Genomic DNA, 19,455 nt, shown 5'->3' with positions numbered 1-19,455 from the left:
CGGCACCACGAGGCCAAACTGGGCCACTCCGCACACTTTATTTGCGTGTAAACACCAAAATCAAACAAACCACTATTTAATTAACGTGTTTATTATTCTTAACCACTTTTTACCATTTTCAGAAACGTTTTTCAAAAGCTCCAAAAATACAGTATAGAAATATATATTTCAAGTTTCTTCCCTAATACTTTAATACAGCATTTGGAGATTAGGAGTGTAAATTAAGAAGTTACTGTATGACCGTCTCGCCTTCCTCAAAGTCCCCAGCCCCCACTGACATATGTGCATGGTAAGGTAACACACCCTGAAAATACAAAGCTGAACAGGAACATTCAACCTCGATAATGTATTCAGTTTTTGGACCAGCAATACAACTGGGCCCAAACATTTCCAGCTGCTTTTAAACACACCTGGGGCAATGTCACAGTGAACAAGTGGCTGAACATAACTCAACAGATTCCTAGAATTATGGAAAACCTTCTGCACGTACTCTACACATACACAGAGGAGGGAAATATCCAACATCGGATTGTCAAGACTTAAACTGCACAAAAACATGATCACTGCTGCCAACAGTACGCAATCATCATGAATTCAAATACATAAACACAATGACCACCGAGCGCAAATTTTATCAATTAAGGTTACAAAATTCAGATGCATATCTGTTCAGGAGTAAATACTTTTGAAACCACAACAGTGTATAAGATATTCATTCCCCTCCAAAAATATATACCTGCATTTTAAGTATACCTTCAGAGCCTCTAATCAGCTGGGTAAAAGCTTGTTTGCTTTATTTGGATATTAAATACTAGTAGAACAAACAGCTTTCTGTAAGAAATTTGTGGCAATTCCCTCAAATCCATTCAATAAGCTCCTCCCCCCCGTGACTGTGGAACCTCACAAAGCCCCTTCAAACAGCACTTCAGTGACGAAAATAATGGGGGAAAAAAAGCCTGGAATAAGGACAGACCCCCCAGGCTCCTATTTTTAAAAAGAAACATGAGCCGTTTGTGTCTCCTGCCCCCCTTTCACCTCCAGCAGCCCAAACATTCCCAGAGTGCAGCCGTTCAGATCGCTTCTTTTTCCAGTCCTGGCTCTGCCATTTCACCAACCCGTGCAAAATGCAGCCATCGGACCCAAAACCCAAGTGGACTTTCAGGGACAGGAAAAATACTGGCAGTAGCACAAATTATTACACTGTCTTTTCAGGCTTAATAAGGATTTCCCTCCACCCACAATGAAGCTTATTACTTAGGATTAAAAAAAAAATGGTAGATTTTGGTCCCCAAATAAAGAGCAGCTGTGAAACTCTGGCCAGCACTGACCTTGTATTTGGCTTAATCAAAGCAGTACATCATCCATAAACCCCACACCACATCCCACCACCAAACGCGACAGTTTATACAAAAGGCTGACCGACGTCACGCATACGGAAACAAACACGCTTATACAGCCACTGTAACCCCTTCCAGGTACTATGACAGTACAGAGTAAATCGAGTTAGGAATGCAAAATGCACAGGGTCATTTCACAGTCATTTCACCCATTGTCACCTGCAACAATAAAATCGCAAGGGGGACAAAAAATGGATGTTAACTCAGCATCCTCTACGGGAAAGAAATGGCCTGAAATTTTTAAAAAGTTTGCAGTCTGAAATGTTTCATTATAAAAAAAAAAGTGAGTTCTTCCCCCACTCAGTCAAAGTTTACAATGAAGACTCAACTCAGGCACTTCAATGCTCATATTTTAAAAATTAAAAGGAAAAAAAAAAACTAGGTGCTTACATGGACCAGAAAGGCAAAGAAATACAAAGCAGGCAGCTCTTAACTCACAAAAGCTAGGAAGGAAAGAAAGGGGAAAAAAGCAAAAACAAACCTCTTTCCTACTGATCGCAAGTCCACCCGCCCGCCCCCCAAAAAGCCCCCCTTAAAAGACCACTAGGACTCTTCTCTATTTTCAATTTGTTGAGATAAATCACACACAAAAAAAACAATGCATGTCAACGGCAGTCAAAACACCATACTTGCACCATGAATACTATAGTACAGCAGGTGTTTACGTAACTTTACAGTAAATTTCTGTCAAGCATATTTCTGATATTACTGTGGGAGCAGGTGGAAGCGACATGATCTTCTGTGGATCCAGTATGAAATGGTGGATCTGGGTAGCAGACTAAGTGGGCCAATACATGAACCAGTACTACCACTGGCAGCTCCAGCCACACAGCTCAAGATCGCCACCTAGAGCAGAGATCTGAAATCACCTGCACAGCACAACATTTTTGGGAAAAGAGCATAGCAACAATGGTTTTAAAACCCCTCTCTGAAAACACTTGTATACATGTCGTTGCATAGAGTAAACCAAGTATGGTCACTATAAACCATAATACTGTGGTCTAAGCCCTCTCATGGATGGTCCCTAACAAAGTCTAGAGGGTTCTGTATGGCTATTCTTCCTCACAAAACCTTTAAATATGTGTAGTTTCCCATATGCTGAACAGCCAGATACACAAAATTTTAAAATATATATAACCTAAAAATCCATGAAAGAACGTAACTAAGCGGAGATTTTTTTTTTTAATAAAGGCACAGTGATGGACAGCCAGGAGCCCAAGGACCCCCCAAGTCAGATGTCAGGTAATGCTGGCTTTTCACTGGGCAGAAAGACCCACTGATTCAGCATTGTGTGTCTCCTTGAGATTACTTAAGGCTATAAAATGACTTTCTGTTCTCCGAGAGCAAAACTGGAAAACTGGCTTTCATTTGTTGTGCTTACAGAGACCAGCATGATGCATTAAAAGGTCATTCTGGTTACCACAACATCCAGTCCACCATGTGATAGTGCTATAATCAAAGTCTCAGTCAGCAAGATAGTGCTTTCTAAAGTAATGTGCAAGTGTGAACTACTGAAAATTTTAAAAGAAAAGAAAATGCTGATTTCTTGCTTTTCATGGCGATAAAAGTCCAGAGATCCTTAACACTGGCTTGTTGAACCAGCAGTAAGTGGCAGTGAGTCCTGGACATTGGCAGGTAACATCATTGGCTATCATAAGAGATGGAGGACAGCGGGCAGTACAGGATTTCACTCCAATGCAAAGTCATCGGGAGCAAACACGACGCCCTTGTTCCAGCGGGGTCCGGAGCTTCATGAGTGCGATCTGGTGCACATGGGACAGGATTGGGAAGGAGAGCTATCAGGGGGCTCGGAGCAGCTGGAGTTTGGCGTAGATGTCCTCTGTCTCACTCAACTCCTCGAAGATGGGCAGAAGGTTGAGCAGCTCCATGTCGTCCAGGTCATCAAACCAGGACACCACAGGCACCTGTGGGGCAACAAGGAGTTCAGGAAGCACCATCAACACTCAAACCACAAACTGTGTGGACCCGAGATGCTCAGTCCACTGCCATGGCACAACTATTAACAACAATATCAATGGCCACTGCATTCAGTAACAATGTTTTCACGCAATACATAAAATGTAAAGGCACTAGAACTGCTCTGCAGCTGACAGCTTTATGCTTTTAATCTATTGTACATGCTTAACAAAAAAGTCATTGTTCAACCCAGCAAGTGCAACAGCACAGGAGGGAGAGAGGAGGAGGTGGGAGAAATCCACATATGCAAACCATGAATACATAGATAAGGGAATGCAAAACGAATCCCCAGAGGCACCGCCGCTGTGTATGTTCAGGGCCCAGTGCTTGGCGCTATAACTGCAATCCAAACCCAACTGACTGAGCCAATCAATCCGATCTCTTCTGCGGCATGTCACGATTATGCAGGGTGAGACCCCACACTCGCATCGCGGCACAAAACATCACCAAAAGTGCCAAGCATAGCAACCGTCGCCATGGTAAGGGGAGTTTATCAAGCATTTATCAATATTTGATTGACCGTTCTTGTGTTTTTGGCGTCCCCTTTTGATGTCATCTTCCATTTCTGAAGTATAATTCAAATACTCAAGAACAGAAGTATGGAGGACAATGAGAACAATCCCATGATTCATTGCGAACCAAGGTCGTACTTGGGAGGTAAGAACACAAGTACGTTCTTTGCGTTCTTGGCATTGATAAACACCCTGTGCCTTGGTGGGTGATTCTCATGAAACCATCAACCTCATTTCTGAAAAGGGTCCATTTAATGTTAATTTAATAAATCAAAAAGTAGTAGTTTGCTTTTAAATGCATGCGTAGAATCTGTATGTTGTGTTCCTTCAGGTTTGACAATTTCAAAAATGTCAAGTTTCAGTGAAATACAAAAAATATTGGGTTGTGGATTCCAGAAGGTGTTGCGGTAATGACAGAATCCAGTCAAAATCCAATAAAAACGTTAGTTTTAAAAATATACATTATTTCTGAGTTTCAAGTAACTCAGCAAGACTGTTAATAAAGAATTTTTAAAAATGTGAAAATGGCTCTTTATCGAGAGTGGGCTGGTACGTAGACCATCCTACCTATGTGGGACGTTTCTGTACTTAGCAGGCAGAAGGGAAACTTCCTTGCTGCCTGGAGGGGGGGTGATCACTTTAAGAGCAAAGTGTCTGATTTTTTTTTTTTTTTTTTTTTTATTCGCACGGACTACGGGGGTGGTGGGTTGGACAGCATGCCAATGGAGCTCATGCCCAGACTGGCTTCCCACAGGCCCTAGTGGTGTTTGTGACCAGAGAGCTGCGCCGGCCGGACTCACAGCATTCTCGGGGTGGAAAATGTAGGATGCTGGGGAATTATCCAGGATGAGGGTCCGGTGCAGGTCTCGCCCCAGCCGGCTCAGGTCCTTGACGTAGAAGCCCTGGTGGAAGACACAGGACTCCCGGAAGAGCCGCGTACGAAAGACACCGCCTCTGTCCAGCAGGTCGGTCACTGGGTCTGCGTACTGGGGGGAGGGGGGCAGGCATGGAAATGAGGGCTAAGTTGGCAGGTGGTGAAGGTCTCAAGCTACTCAGGATCACCAAGGAAATGTACAGCAAAAAACTATGTTCCATGTTTTTAAACACATCAAATTCATCATATAATTTGACACTTTGATGGAATGCATGAAAATACAGACTGTTTTTCACAGCTTGTATTAGATTTATCTATTAGTTTTGTAGAACTTTAATCTTACAGCACTGCAGTCTTACACAGTGTTGCCAGTATCAGGGAGGATGGATGAGAGGCTTAGTTGGAAAAACCCCAACACTCACTCAGCACGACTCTCAAATGTTACAATACGGAGTTTTAAAGTGAACACTGGGGACACTAAGTAGCATTTTAGCAATCTTACCTTGGCCAGGCTAGCAGTGAAAAGGACACATTCGAACATCTCTCCCATCTTCTGCAGGAACTCGTCCACGTGTGGCCTCTTCAGGACGTACACCTGCCACAAGACATCACTTGGTCCCTACTGATGCTGAAACTAAACCTATGCCCATGTTTGGGAGTGATTTACAGTTAATATTAAGATCAGTGGGGTCACTAGATTCCGGATGACGGCAAACATGAGGCTGCATGCTCAACAGGACTAAACTCAAAGTTGTAATACTTCTCATGTAACCTCATATCCAGCCATTGCAGGCAGTCGATCAGTGCAGACGGTGGCCTCTTCCTGAAACAAGTAATCGAGAATAGGCCGTGCTGGTGTCAACTAGCCTATCCTGGATTACTTGAACCAGGCAAAAGCCAGAGGTGAAGCTCAGGAGAAAATGGATGAAACACCCAAATGTAAGACAAAATGTTTTTTATATATATATATATATATATATATATATATTTTAAAAAAGTACCGTCTCTATTGGTGAGAACCCATCTAACACATAGAACATTTCTCCATGTTTTTTCCCCCACATGCTTATATTTTTAAACAACATTTTGCATACTTAAAAGGCTTTTACTAGCTTATTGCTAGTGCATTGTAATTGTAAACTACTTCACGGAAAGATACAAGCCAATAATCCACATTTGACCAGTAGAGGGAGCAAGTGGCCCAATGATTAATTTTTTATACAGACGTCGACTAAGCTGGTGAACAGTCATACCGCCTAACATTTTGGTATGAAGCCGGTGCAATTATTAAAAATCTGGTGCCCCAAGAAACAACAAAACCAATTTCTAACTCCTAGGCCCTTAGAACTAACTATACTTTATAGGGCATTAAAATGGATTTCCGTTCCTTTGTAAGTTTTGGTTCAACCACTGCAGAAGCTCTACCTGGTGCGTTGTTCCCTCAATCTCCACAGGCACGATGAAGTCAGCGTTGCTGACTGGCTACAGAGCGCAGAGAAACAGCACAAGGTTAGAACCTCCAAAACAAGCCTGTCTATGAGCCCAAGATCTGAGATGAGTCACGACAAAGGAAGAATGCTGCAATACCTTGAAGGAGCTGTGCACCAGCGTCTCGTCCAGGTCGATGACCACACATATCTTGCCCTGGTCCTGGGGGGTCATCTCGGGCAGCAGGCAGGTTCCCGGGACCTTAACAAATGCAGAGTGATGAGGTCAAATCGCTTCTCCTCCTGCCACAGAAAGCACCAACTCCAGGCGTCTCGCCGGCAGCCAGAGCCACGAACCCCTTTTACATCCAAGGGTGCTTTTCCACTGCACCAGGTACCGTTACTTTTGGTACAGTACTTTCGGCACTTTCCCTTTTCCACTGTTGAAATCTCAAAAAACAGTCAGAAAATCAGTGCCGGTACCAACACCTACCAGTACCATACTTTTGGTACTTTACTGAAGTGCCAAAAGTACAGTGCCTGGTGCATTGGAAAAGCGCCCTAAGGCCAAGTCACCTGTCACTGTAAGACATGCATTCACTGGCACGTTTGAGCAGTTCTTTGGGTCTCTTAGTAAGTGTGCTGGCCCTTCCCCCATATTAAAAATTCCACATGCTTTATAGCAAAAAGATCTTCTTTATAATAATTAAACATTTTATATGTGGTTTTTAAGTAGGAGCACACGGTCCTCCCACATCACCCAGAAGAGTTTTTAGATGGCATATATTCTTTAAAATCTAGAACAAAAAGGACAGCCTTGCAAAAAAAACAAACAGATCCCAGTTACATAACAGCAGCTTAGGTTCCATGCGCAAAGCTGGATTCTTCCTTATGTCTACCACCCCCCCCCCCCCCCGCTACATGCACAGGCAGCGCGCTCTAAAATGTCTCCCTCTACATCCTGCTCTCAGCTGAAATGCCCCCTCCAGCGTATTATACCCACACATACAGCTTTTAAATCACACACCTTTTCAGAGGGGTTACACACACAGTGCAAAAGCCACAGTGAAGCAGTTCACACTTATGCGTGTCACCTTTAAAAGTAAATCCTACTTTTGCTCTCTGTCCTTTGGTTCTCTTATTTTAATTTTATCTTTTGGGTAACATTGTCCAATGTGTCTGCTTGTATCATGCATTTTATTTATTTCATTAGTGTATTATTTTGATGTGCAGCACTTTGGCAGAATATCTGTTGTTTTGAAATGTAGTATATCAGTAAATATGATTTGACTTTACTACTGCGGGCCGGTCGCTTGAGCGGTCCCTTCTCCCCGCCATTTCACATCACCTTACTCAGGTGGAGAATCCTATGAATTACAGAACAGGGAGAACTTGCAAGCTGCTGAGAGGAAGACAGGAACCATTTTGTGAGGTTAACTGGCTCCTCAGCCAAAATCTGTGTAAATTCCTCACCCATCGACTTAGTGCTGGGTGTGACCAAAAATCTGTATCACTGTATTTCTAAGATTCTGGTGGCTTCCTGGCATCAGGATTATTTCCCCCCCCCCACCCCCAGTTCACTGTTACCGTGGCAGCAAGCATTTACATCAATAAAATACATTTCATAAATATTTATTCATCATCATAAAAATCATTTACATGTAGTTTGATACTATCACGGGCACGTTTTATTACATTATTAATGTCTATTGAGCTCAACAGCAATGTTATATTGATTATAACCGTGAACATAGCTTGATAAGAATTGTTTAACATTAATGTTGCACATTTAGCTAGACATGTTATTACCATATATTTAGCTTAGTAACAACACGTTTGCTTAAGCGGCATGATTAATGATTATTACAGTAATAAATCGATAATATCAGGGATTTTGCTTTACTGATACTGATATATATATATTTTACACATAATCCAAATTTTCAGGCACAGATAGAAGCAGTAGCTATAAATACTATAGTGATGAACAGTTTTATATGGATAATTATTGTGCTATAAAGTTATAATTGTTAATAAGAAGGGGGTACACACAGTTAACAGGAGTCCCCTCTCAGTACGCGCAGCACAGCGATCTATAGCAGTTCTATAGCACCAAACAATATTGTATAATTGCTGCCCATTGAAGCATTACAGCTGGTGTTTCAGCAATGCCGCGGTATATGAAAAAATCCACACTGTGCGAAATTAAAACTGGTATAGCAGATGAACCGGTATATGGTAGACATTACCAATGAAAATCGTGAAAAACTGATCTGCCGCTGCGTCCCACCTGAGGGCCCATAGCATCAGGATGAGTGTCTCCCTCGGGTCTTTCATGGTTTGTTGCATCCTCTGTTCACAGTTTCCCATTCTCTGGGTTGGCTTTGCTAACAAATGCATTTAGAGTTTTGACCTTTCAGATGACTTACTGGGTAGCATTAGATTGTATCTCTCACCCGAAGAGGCCTCCTGACTCAACATGACACACTTAGTTACAAAACGGCCATCGTTGTTTCTAATAATGCTGCGATTCAACACCCTGGTCTCCAGTGGTATTCAAAGATTTCCCACGACAGAATAGAGAAAATCTCAGCTTTACTTTATTTATTCATTCAGTTATTTTACTTTACTTATTCAAACTTCATGTGTGATTAATTAGCCAAGACATGAGACACGGGTGGCGGCATCCAAGCATAAACAACACGAAGATTCAACCAGGAAGGCTACTTAATGTTAAAGTTCATAATGCATGACATTTAAAGTCATCGAATCACTATACCCTTCACACTACATGTCCTGTCGTCTTGTAGTCAAGAGTCGTTAGTCATTGCAGTTTACACACTACATGACTGATCAACAACAGGTCACACACTACAAAATCGTTCACCAGGAGGAATCACTGAGTCTGTCTGATCTCCAAAGTATGTTTTGTCATGAAATCACACGTGTATATACATTTATATGTGTGTGTGTATACATATACGTCCATGCCTACCATTGAGGACATCAAGGTCAAGTCCTCACTATTTTCCCTGCAACTCCAATAACCATGATCCATTATGGGGACACACCTAGGATTCGACCTCAGCATCTTAAGAATCCTGGCTATGGGGGGGGGGGGGGTGTGCGTGCGTTTTTTTATTTATTTATATATTGGTATGCATGTACATATGATACGAGTGTGTCTGTGTATACACACACTCCTCACTTAGAGTTCTGTTCATACGATTAGGTTGTTACGAGAATTGGCCGATTAGAGAGGATTCACCTCCAAACACACTGTACAGGTAGCGGGTTTGTGTCAACCATCTTTAGATATTGTTTTAATGTCACCTTTGCACAGTTTATAACATTTTTTATATATTTATAAATGTTTATACGGTAGTGTACTGTACAATAAACAGAACAGAGGAAGTCAGCTCTAATATACATTACGATGGGTCACACAATAAAGTATAAATTCATAGAAATATGTAGGTCTTGGAGATTGCGAGCACTAGTGTACTGAATACTGACCGCCTGCGACAAAGAAACAGACTGAGAGCGTGATGCCAGATGAGATTCTTGACACAGATGCCGCACAGCTATTTCCATGACCAAAATTCTCATACAGCGTACAATTCTGACTGGCCAGAGAGCTGGTCGTAAATCATATTTTCCATCCCTGAACACCAAGATCAGTTTCTGAACCTTCTTACACCTGCCCCGTCTCTTGTGCGCTCATTGGCTGTAGCTCATTGCCAGCCGCGACACTTTTCACACCTGTGGGATAAGGAGGAGCTGAAAAGTCTGTGATGCGTCGGCGACTCCGTCGGATTACGTCATGAACAGTTCACACAGAGCAGAGGGATCCAGTGCCGATTTGCCAGTACCAATCGAACACCGATTAGCCTCCAATTTCAGGGTTTTGTTGGCGATCTCCTAAATCTGTCGCTGAGCGACAAATCGCGGCTAAAATCGCGTGACGTGAAGTAAACATAAGCCAGCATACACTGCCACATGAGTGACCACACATTCATTTTAAGTTATTTAAAGATTACAACAGAAACTCCGTCCTGATAACATCTTACATCAGCAATGAACAGGAACAACGCTGTTACCTTGGCAACAGTTCCATTGTTCTCAGGTGGCAGTAGAGTATCCTGGGCTGGAGGCAATGACGGAGGGGCATCCTGTGCTCGGAGGCAGCAGAAGAGCGCTTTGAAGATATTCCTGCTCCGGGGCTTTTTGGGGGAAGACTTGCTCACTTGGCCTGTGGAAGTGAAGGGGATGACCTGTTGTTACAGGCAGGCCAGAAATGCATTGTTTACATGTTACAGTGCTAGTATCCCCAGTCCCAAATGCCGACTACAGTCATATGCATATATTATTCCCAAAGACAAAAATAAACTTGATGCCTCTTGGTAAGAGTATTAAGTAAAGGTCAAGTTTACCGTCAGAAGCAAGCCGAGCCTTAAAGGTCAAAGTTCAGAGAATAACTGTTTTTGGCAGCCAAAAAAAAAAAATGCAAACCCCACTTTACTTTGTGAATTCATCAGCTTATCTTATTGTTGTGCTAGTGGAATACCAAGATATAGAGGTAAAGAAGGACTGGGCTGATCTCAAAAGCAAAAATCAGACAGAGACAGACAAGTTACAGGGGGAAAAAAAAAACTAAAGACAATCGCCGGAAACATTTCCTAAACTCCACTAGGAGTTCGCATATAAATAAATATGCTTAGTAGTGAATACTACAAATCGAAACTGTATACTATTTGGGCCCATTTTAAGGCTACGTGTGATATTCTCATTTTTGAATTGCCATTTCATTCATCCGCGGCTGTACCCAAAGTTTTACCAAAACGTGTAGAAAGTAGCATTACAATTCATGCCATTTTTCATACATGGAAGTTCTCAGGATGTATCACATATTAATTTCCCCAGTTTCCCAGTATTGGAGAGCTTAAAATCCATTTTAATTTATTAATTCACTGGAAAAGGATACAGGGTTGCCATCTAGCTAATCCGTTGAAAGATTATTTCTAAAGGACTGTGGCTCAGGCTTCCCACGGGCATGAAAGAATTTAAGGATGAGCCAACTTTATTATTAACTTTATAATCAGCCAGTTGGAGTTTTTGTCAGAGCCATTAATCTACACTCAGCTGAGTGCGGATCACATTAATAGGCTGACAATGCACTAGCTACAGACATTAATGCCTCACTGGGGATTATTAGACTGTATATTTAGGCACAACTCTGGCTCCAAGAGCTGGACTTCCACCTCTTGTTAATACATCGCTTTCTAAAGCACATTAAAAAATATCAAACAATCAAAGATATACACAAGCGACTGAAGATTTAAAAATGCACAACTGAGACTAAATTAACCACAAATTAAACCAGAAAGTATTTTGCCTCATCAATGGGAGAATCAATATTTTGCATGCTATGTTGCAAATATTAAACAATTTAGCTGGTTTCAGATGTCATTGACTGGTTTTGAGTTTGTGAGATTTGCTGTTTTTCAGTTTCGTTTCCCCAAGTGACAAAGTCCTAAGGCTCTATAATTATCTATAGTGAAAAACAGGAGCACATATGAAAAGCCAACGCTGTCTTCTTGTGGTTATTCCTGATCACCCACCTAACGTGACAGCAATGTCACATGCACCTTAATGACAGTAACTAGTATCCCTACACAGTTTTGTTTTTGAGGCAAACATTAGTAACAGAGCACTCAGTTATGGTTAAATATTATCAGCTACTTCACAGTAACCATCACTGCTGCGTACAGATGTTTATTCTGATATAAGTAATTATCGAAATTCAAGCTGAAACATAATATTAAACTGATTTAAATGGTTTACTTTCCCAAATGTTTTGATACTATTTTTATTGAAATTAGAGACAAAAACCCATGGTTTACCATAATGCAAACATTCATTCACTTACTGTGTTGCTCTTTTAACATGGGAGCTCAGTAAAATCTGGCAATTCAGCAGTATAATGTAATAATAAAAAAAAAAGTTGTGTTTTTTTAAAAAAACACAAGATAGACAAACCAAAGTACCTTTTTTGAAGGTTTAGCAGAATACTAAATAAAGATCGTCTAGACGAGAGCCGTTTCGCCTGTCACACCCAGTGAGGGGGCTGCACCTTAACACTGTTTTCATGTTTCTCCCATGAAACTACCTTCAGGATTAATAAAGTTTTCTGTGTATCTGAATGTACCATGTGGGAGATAAGTCCTGACCACTGAGCTTCATACAGTCAGTGCTGTTACACTCATCTTGCCCCCCCCCACCCCCACCCGACTGTGGTGGGTGCCTCCCTTTCTGGTGCCTCTCTTGAGCAAAGCTCAGAGCCATCTGGTCCCATGCTCACAGACCACCTACTGTAACCCAGACACTGGTCTTGAGCCGACGCCCTGGGGGAGGGGGGGGGGGGGGGGTCAGCGAGGCCACTCGTTTTGCTTCATCTACGCCTCAGACGACCCGAGCGTGATAGAAATCCCTGATGAAGGGTAGACACGTTCACAAATACTGAAGGGTTTCCCCTCTAACGAGCATAACACACTTGAAATGTACTCATAGTTAGGAAGCAAATTCTTCCCATGCAACCACATATTCAGAATACATAAGTCATGACGGAATAGCAGCAGCTTCTTGGAAATGCCAATTATTAAGTATAATTTTATGCAAAGCCAAGAAATTACACACCCATGGTTCTCCTTCTACAGAAAGACAGGAATATGACCACAGGGAACATGCATTAAATATTTATTGTAGTCTCACCACAGAGAAGTAACAAGGACTGGAAGACAAGTGGACAATCACAGCCGGACAGAGGGACTCACGCCACACGGAAGACAAATGGATAAACACAGCTGGACAAAGGAAAAGACCTCACAAGGAAGAAAATTGGATAATTACAACTGGACAGACCCCACATGGAAGTCAATAATCATAGTCGGAGAGAAGGACATACCTAACACAGAAGACAAGTGGATAATCACAGCCAGACAGAGGGACAGGCCCCACACGGAAGTCAAGTGGATAATCACAGCCGGACAGAGGGACAGGCCCCACACGGAAGTCAAGTGGATAATCACAGTCGCACACACCCACAGAGACATGCCTACAAAAATGTAGTGTAAATATTAGACAATTAAAAGGAATGAACAATGCAGATAGCTAGTCAAGTTAACCAAGACAGGAGAGCTGAATTTAAATGAAACCAAGAATGGCATCCAAGACGTTCAACATTGCAACACTGACAGACTAATAATAATCATTCAAAAATTGGCAAGTTGAGAAATAGGACACTTCACAATGAGCTAGATTTCCACTCTGAAGACCGCACACACTGGAATGCATGACACCTCAAAGTAGGCCCTGAATGCTCGCCTCTCAGTGATGGCAGATGAAGAGTACCTTTTTTCAGAGATTCCCTGAGCTTTCCACCAGCCAGGAAGTGCAGATTCCCAAGGAATGGGCACCTCAGACCCCATTAGCTGTGGGCACTCTACATGAACACCAGGGCAATTATTTCCATGACCATCATAAAATTTCATCATATATTACTTTTGTCTGGGTCTTTCATGTCAATTAAAACACACTACTCAAAACAAGCTGACATCAGGAGGAAACTGTCTCCTGAAACAGTGGTGGAAATCACCACTAACTATGAAAATTAACTCACCCAAAATTGCTTGGTCCACATTCTCCACAGTGCCCACACACAGTTTATTCACTTACTAGAAAGGAAAACATGTTGGGCTCTTGCTTTAAGAACCAGTAATCCTTGAACATACTAGTTTACTAAAGTTAGACAGATAAAGAAAGTTCCTCAAAAAAAACTAGTTTAAAAATAAATGTATTAGTAAAGAAAATACCTGGACTTATGGCTGAAGGACTGATTGCGCTGGTGGTATTCAGCAAGATCCTTGACTCAATCAAAATTAATTTAATCTCCATTTCTGACCAAGAATCGACGGTTGATCCAGACACGTTCTCCAGCAACAGTCAGAGCACTGAGAAACATCTACGACTGCGCAGATATCACATGGTTGACATCTGAATGCCACATTTTAGCTGACGGATCGACGTTCCCATTGACATCTATTTTTCCACCACCTTAGATGGCTTCCGCATTTTTTACTCAAACATGCCTCCAGGGGCAACCAGTCAGTCTGGCTTTATTTGTTCAGGAAGGGAAGGTGAGCAAAAAATCTACAATATTAACTAAAAAAAAAACGTACAATATGCCAGACTAGGTGTTTTTGCCACAGAAACTTCCTGAGTGACTGGAGTTGATATACTCGACTCTGAATGCGCTACTTTCAGTTATGGAGGGAAACGAAATTTGAGACGTGCCATTTACATAGCAAACATTTACCACTCAATCTGCAACTTTCACAAACAGAAAAAGGAAAGGAGGGGTTTAGCAGACGGTCACTTCAAAGCTGTACCGGAATCCCAAAAATGCTAGAAGTTTTTTGCAGAAATTATGGCACACTGGGGGAAAAAAAAAATCTATACATAAATGCTCTAATTGCTTATCCTGGTGAAGATCGCAAATGGAAGAGAAACCAATGTCAGGCAGCATAAGGGTGGGGCACACCCTGAATGGGACGGACCGCTGCACAGCACATACATGGCACTCACTCACTCAGGCACTAATGCATTATGGGTAATTCAAAAACCCCATTTAGCCTAACTGTATGTCTTTGGACTGCGGGGGGGATTAAGCAACAAATACTTTAGCCTTCTACATCATGAGTTGTTTCTCAACAGTTGCTTTTATCAGTCCACCCAACCACTTTTAAGAACAGATTCGATAAGAGGCATTGCAATTTGTACCATACCTAAAGAAACCCCAAAAAAATGTAAATAACAAAATATAAGCACATGCACATGCAGACTCTCAACACAGGAGCAGATTCAAAACCTTCATCTTCACCGAAGATAAAATGTGGCCAAACGACAGACACGGTATTCTTTTTAGGTATAAGCTGTTTGGGCTGAGACCCATTTATTGTGTCATCCATGCTGCCAGCTTTGCTTTGAGTGAACGCGGACTAACGTTAGCCGGAACAAGTCGGAGGAACGTGACTGAACATGACGTAGTATTCTTTTAAGGGGATGGTTCATGAATGTATGCATTAGGGATATTAACCAAATTAACGAACATGAGCAATAGAGTCAGTGAGAGGTTCTAAAGGCTGGTTTTGATACTTTTTTGGTGAATTGTCTGCCTCATTTTGCATTACTCTTTTATACATTTCTTACTTTTCCATCATAATCTAAAGAGTGATGATCATGGGAGACCATAGATAGTGTAATTTACAGCTGATATCGATCTACAAAGACTGCAGACTGGACAGACTGCAGGTGTTTTAGCCACAAGACCCTCAAGCTTAAGTGACTTCATGTCAAACAAGGAGATTTGGTACATAGCAGGTTACAGAAAGAACCCTTTTAAACGTTGTGATTCATGAAAAGGTGAAACTAGTATCATTAAATGCTGATAAACCAGGACCGACGGAAAACAACAACAGATTAAGGGCCAGCATTCTGCACATCCCTGTTTAGATGTGAAGAGCGCAATGTTGACTTTCATGGTAAGGACTTATGGAAAGAAAATGAGATACAGACACACCTGTATATACAGGTGAGAGCAAGTCCTGGCATCAAAGAGCAGCGTGCAGCACCCCTGCAGCAGCTGGAGTTAAGGCCTTGATCAAGAACCCAACAGTCATATGATCACCCAGCCACTCATGGGATCTGAACCCATCCCATCAGAAATGAGCACAGCTCCCTATTCTCCTGAAAAAGACCCTACAGCAGGTTTGACAAAAATAATAACAATGATAAATTTTAGATGTAAATTATCAGACAAATGTAATTTGTTCTTCAAACTGTAACTTTGATGAAGAAACAGAGGTTGAGTAAATGATCCAACCAAGGTGGGGTTAAAACCCAATGCAGAGTACTGTAAAAATGCAATTTACCTTGGACATCACTTAAAATCCACATATTTCACTGTTTATAATGTTGCAAAAGGAAAAAAAAAAGACACCACAAGCATTCTCACAGTATGCTTCACTGAGAACAACCCAGGAAAACAATATTAAGAATGATATTAAGAACAAAACATACAACTGGCAGCAAGGAGATTGTGGGGCCCAGTGAAAAGTATCCTTCCTTAAATTTTACCCAGCATTCATTCCAAATGGTTTTTCAAGTGCAGAGAAGAAGCCAAAAGCAGGATTGCCCCTCCCTGCGTTAATTTTCAGGAGAATGGTGACAGCTGGAATTCGATTATTATCTACAGCAAGCTTTGAAAACAGTTTAGCTCTTCAGAACAAATCCATATTGGGGACCCAAACAAAACATCTTATGTGCTTCTATTTCAAAGGGCCTTTTTACCTCAAGCATGAACATGGAATACAGTAAATATATGATTGTACAGTCGTAGAAAGGGATTTAAATACATGCATATCCTGGCAGTAGCTTGTAACCAGTCGTGAATAGGAATATATTATAGTCTTTACAGCAGGGATGGGCAGTCTTACCCAGAAAGGGCCGTTTGGTATGCACATTTTCATTGCAACTCCCTAATTAGATTACTAATCAGAGGATTGATTGGCTGAAGAGTCCTCACATCTGGGTTTGGACGGCTATCCCAAAAACCTGCGTACACAACGGCCCTTTGCGGATAAGATTGCTCTCCCCGGGAATGCAACCCTTCAGTCTGCACATGTATTTTCATCGCACTTGAGTTTGTTTCTTAGCCCAACATGCACAGTCAAGTGAATGTATAGACATCAGAGACGAGAGCAGCTGTGATGTTGGACTTCCGTCAGTCTCTCAGTGTGAGTAGCGCTTGTCAGGAATGGGAGATGAAATCCACACAAAATGTGCCCAGTGCCGTGCCACACCACTTTGGCAGACGCTACGTAAGCATGTGAACTGACACGGAGGGAGAGAGTCAGAGACAGTGAGGCGCTTCGGCCAGCTGAGCGAAAACACTGGACTCCAGCCAGACAGTCAAGGGATAATTCGGTGTCAGAGCAAAGTGCTGGAGACACGATCGTTCAGTGTCTTATTGCTGCAGGCATGTGACTCAGGGGGCCAACGGAGCACAGACGACGACCTGGTGAGGCCACCAAGCAGATAATCGATTAACTGATGTGCATTTACCACAATCCTGGGAGCACATCTTGTTCAACTTACTACAAGCCAGAGGAAGTTTGAATGTGTTAGGTGTTGCAAATAAGTAAGGAGACCACTACCAGGTCTTACTGATCTTCTGTGGTTCAGAGTGAGGAGAAAAATCTAAGCCAAGACAGTAACAGTGGTGGGAGCCCCAGGTGCTCACAGGAATCTACACGCTGTGCCTAAAAAGCATCACGTCCAGGATGCTGTATAGCATGAACTCTTACATGGACAGTCATACAACTCCACAGGGTCACTGGAAGTAAACTGACTCTGCATTAAGTTACAAGCACCCCAGTCATCCAATATTCCATGAAAAAGAATCTATAATTTCAATAAGTCACTCAAACCCATTGGTTCTGATTAGCCAGCAAGACAATTTATAATCAGCTTGCATGTAAAAGTATGCAAATCCTAACCTATTATTGACCAGAGTCACATTTATTATGTTCTAAACCCCTATAGAGGTACCATCAGTGTTGGATGCTGCTTAACAGGGGGATCAATTTATCTCATTCAATAAGGGAAAATGTTATAACGTTTTTTCAGACCTCCTTAACGACAAAATGAATATCCATTTTAAATTACTAATAATGTTGCAATACAGACAGATAGTTAAATAAATACAAGCAAATACAGGTGTATATTAATTTCTACTCAATTCTTTGAAAGTTCTCTCATCTAATATGCCCTATTACGACTTTAAAATTTGTGGACAATGTCTATTAGTTAATGCTTCCTCCTACGTTTACACTACAAAGATCACGGCTTCCTTTTGGAACATTTGGTTTCCTTTTCCTGTTTAAGATGGATTTAAATAAAAACATTGTCCAATGTCCTTTAAACCCCACCACTCCCCCAAAAAAGATAAATGAAAACAAATATCGACATTCTGTGCCATCCTTGAAAAAGAAAAGTCTTGAATTAATGGAGGATGGCTCCTGGTTTATGTCGGTTCATACAGCTGAAGCTTCGTATATAACAACAAAAAATATACACTGTCAAAAACGTGTAAGATTTAATGAGACAAGAAGTGATTCACTATCAACCATTGCCACGTGTAGCTGAAAAGGTTTTAAAGTTGCAACGTCCAACACCGCAAATAAGCCCGGAACCCCACTTTGCAACGCCTTTTAGGCTGGCTGCTGTAACAAAAAAATCTAGCAAACAAGGTTACTAATTAACAAACCATTGAATTTTATTTTCAAAGGAAAATAACCGCATTGGCAATGCCCTTGACAGGACTAATTCTTGAGGAAAAAAACCGCCAAGCGACGAAATGCAAGAGGTCTGCACTTCGGGCACGCGGACTTCACGGTGATAATTATTTACACTACAGCATCGAGCACAGACAGCTAGCTGACCACGGAATGGCTTCACAATCACACAATATTTATGGTAGTAATGCTTCCCGGTGTTTTTCCCGCTCTGCACATATTAAACGGGATCCCTAAGTAAAAAAAAAAACTGATCGATTGGCTGGCTTTCTAGAGTAAAGATCGGGACAAGCAGACAGGAAAAAAATACAAATGCTACTGAACACACCACCAAAAAAAAACGGGTTTTTTTTTTTGCAAGTGGTGTCCGATCGGGCGTCTCTTCGCTGCATCGTTTCTGCAAACAGCGCCAAAGAGAAGCGATCCCAGCCAGGAAGCCAGCGGCGGATCGCTGGCACGCTCGGCTTACCTGGTTTCGACTGCAGTTGAGGGTCCTCTTTGTGTACTTGGGTGATAATAGAACTTTCCATCTAACAAATGCACAGTCCGACAGCATCCAATCTGTCCCCCCTAAAAGCGAGCGCTTGCAATATGTATATGCAGTCGTGCTATAGTGCAAGGAGTCCGTTTTGCTGTTATTTCTCTTGTTGCCTAAATTTCTGGTTCACGTGGCCGAGGGGCGCCGAGGTGATCGTCTTGTTCCTTTCTAGCGTTGTCTTCGCCAGCAGTATATTTGTGTACATTCCCCCCCGTCGTTATGAAAGACCTCGCTATTGCTCCAACATGGAGAATTCAGGCGAAAAAAGCAAAACAACCGAGGAAATGGGGCAAGGGGGTGGGTGGGTGGGAGGGGGT

General features: G+C 41.9%; 1 protein-coding gene across 1 annotated transcript; it reads right to left on the bottom strand.

The window, feature by feature from the left end:
* Positions 1-75: 75 nt before the first annotated feature.
* ctdsp2 (CTD (carboxy-terminal domain, RNA polymerase II, polypeptide A) small phosphatase 2) lies at positions 76-19,434 on the bottom strand. Its single transcript, XM_023833314.2, has 7 exons — positions 19,070-19,434; positions 10,288-10,439; positions 6,348-6,449; positions 6,186-6,242; positions 5,263-5,355; positions 4,687-4,872; positions 76-3,322 (listed from the first exon to the last, which is right to left on the bottom strand). Exons 1-7 carry the CDS (start codon positions 19,128-19,130, stop codon positions 3,197-3,199), a joined length of 777 nt encoding a protein of 258 aa, XP_023689082.2. The 5' UTR covers positions 19,131-19,434; the 3' UTR covers positions 76-3,196.
* Between the last annotated feature and the right edge of the window lie 21 nt (positions 19,435-19,455).

The sequence above is a fragment of the Paramormyrops kingsleyae genome, chromosome 8 (genome assembly GCF_048594095.1).
Source record: "Paramormyrops kingsleyae isolate MSU_618 chromosome 8, PKINGS_0.4, whole genome shotgun sequence".
NCBI lineage: Eukaryota > Metazoa > Chordata > Actinopteri > Osteoglossiformes > Mormyridae > Paramormyrops > Paramormyrops kingsleyae.
This window is presented reverse-complemented; position numbering and strand designations above follow the sequence as displayed.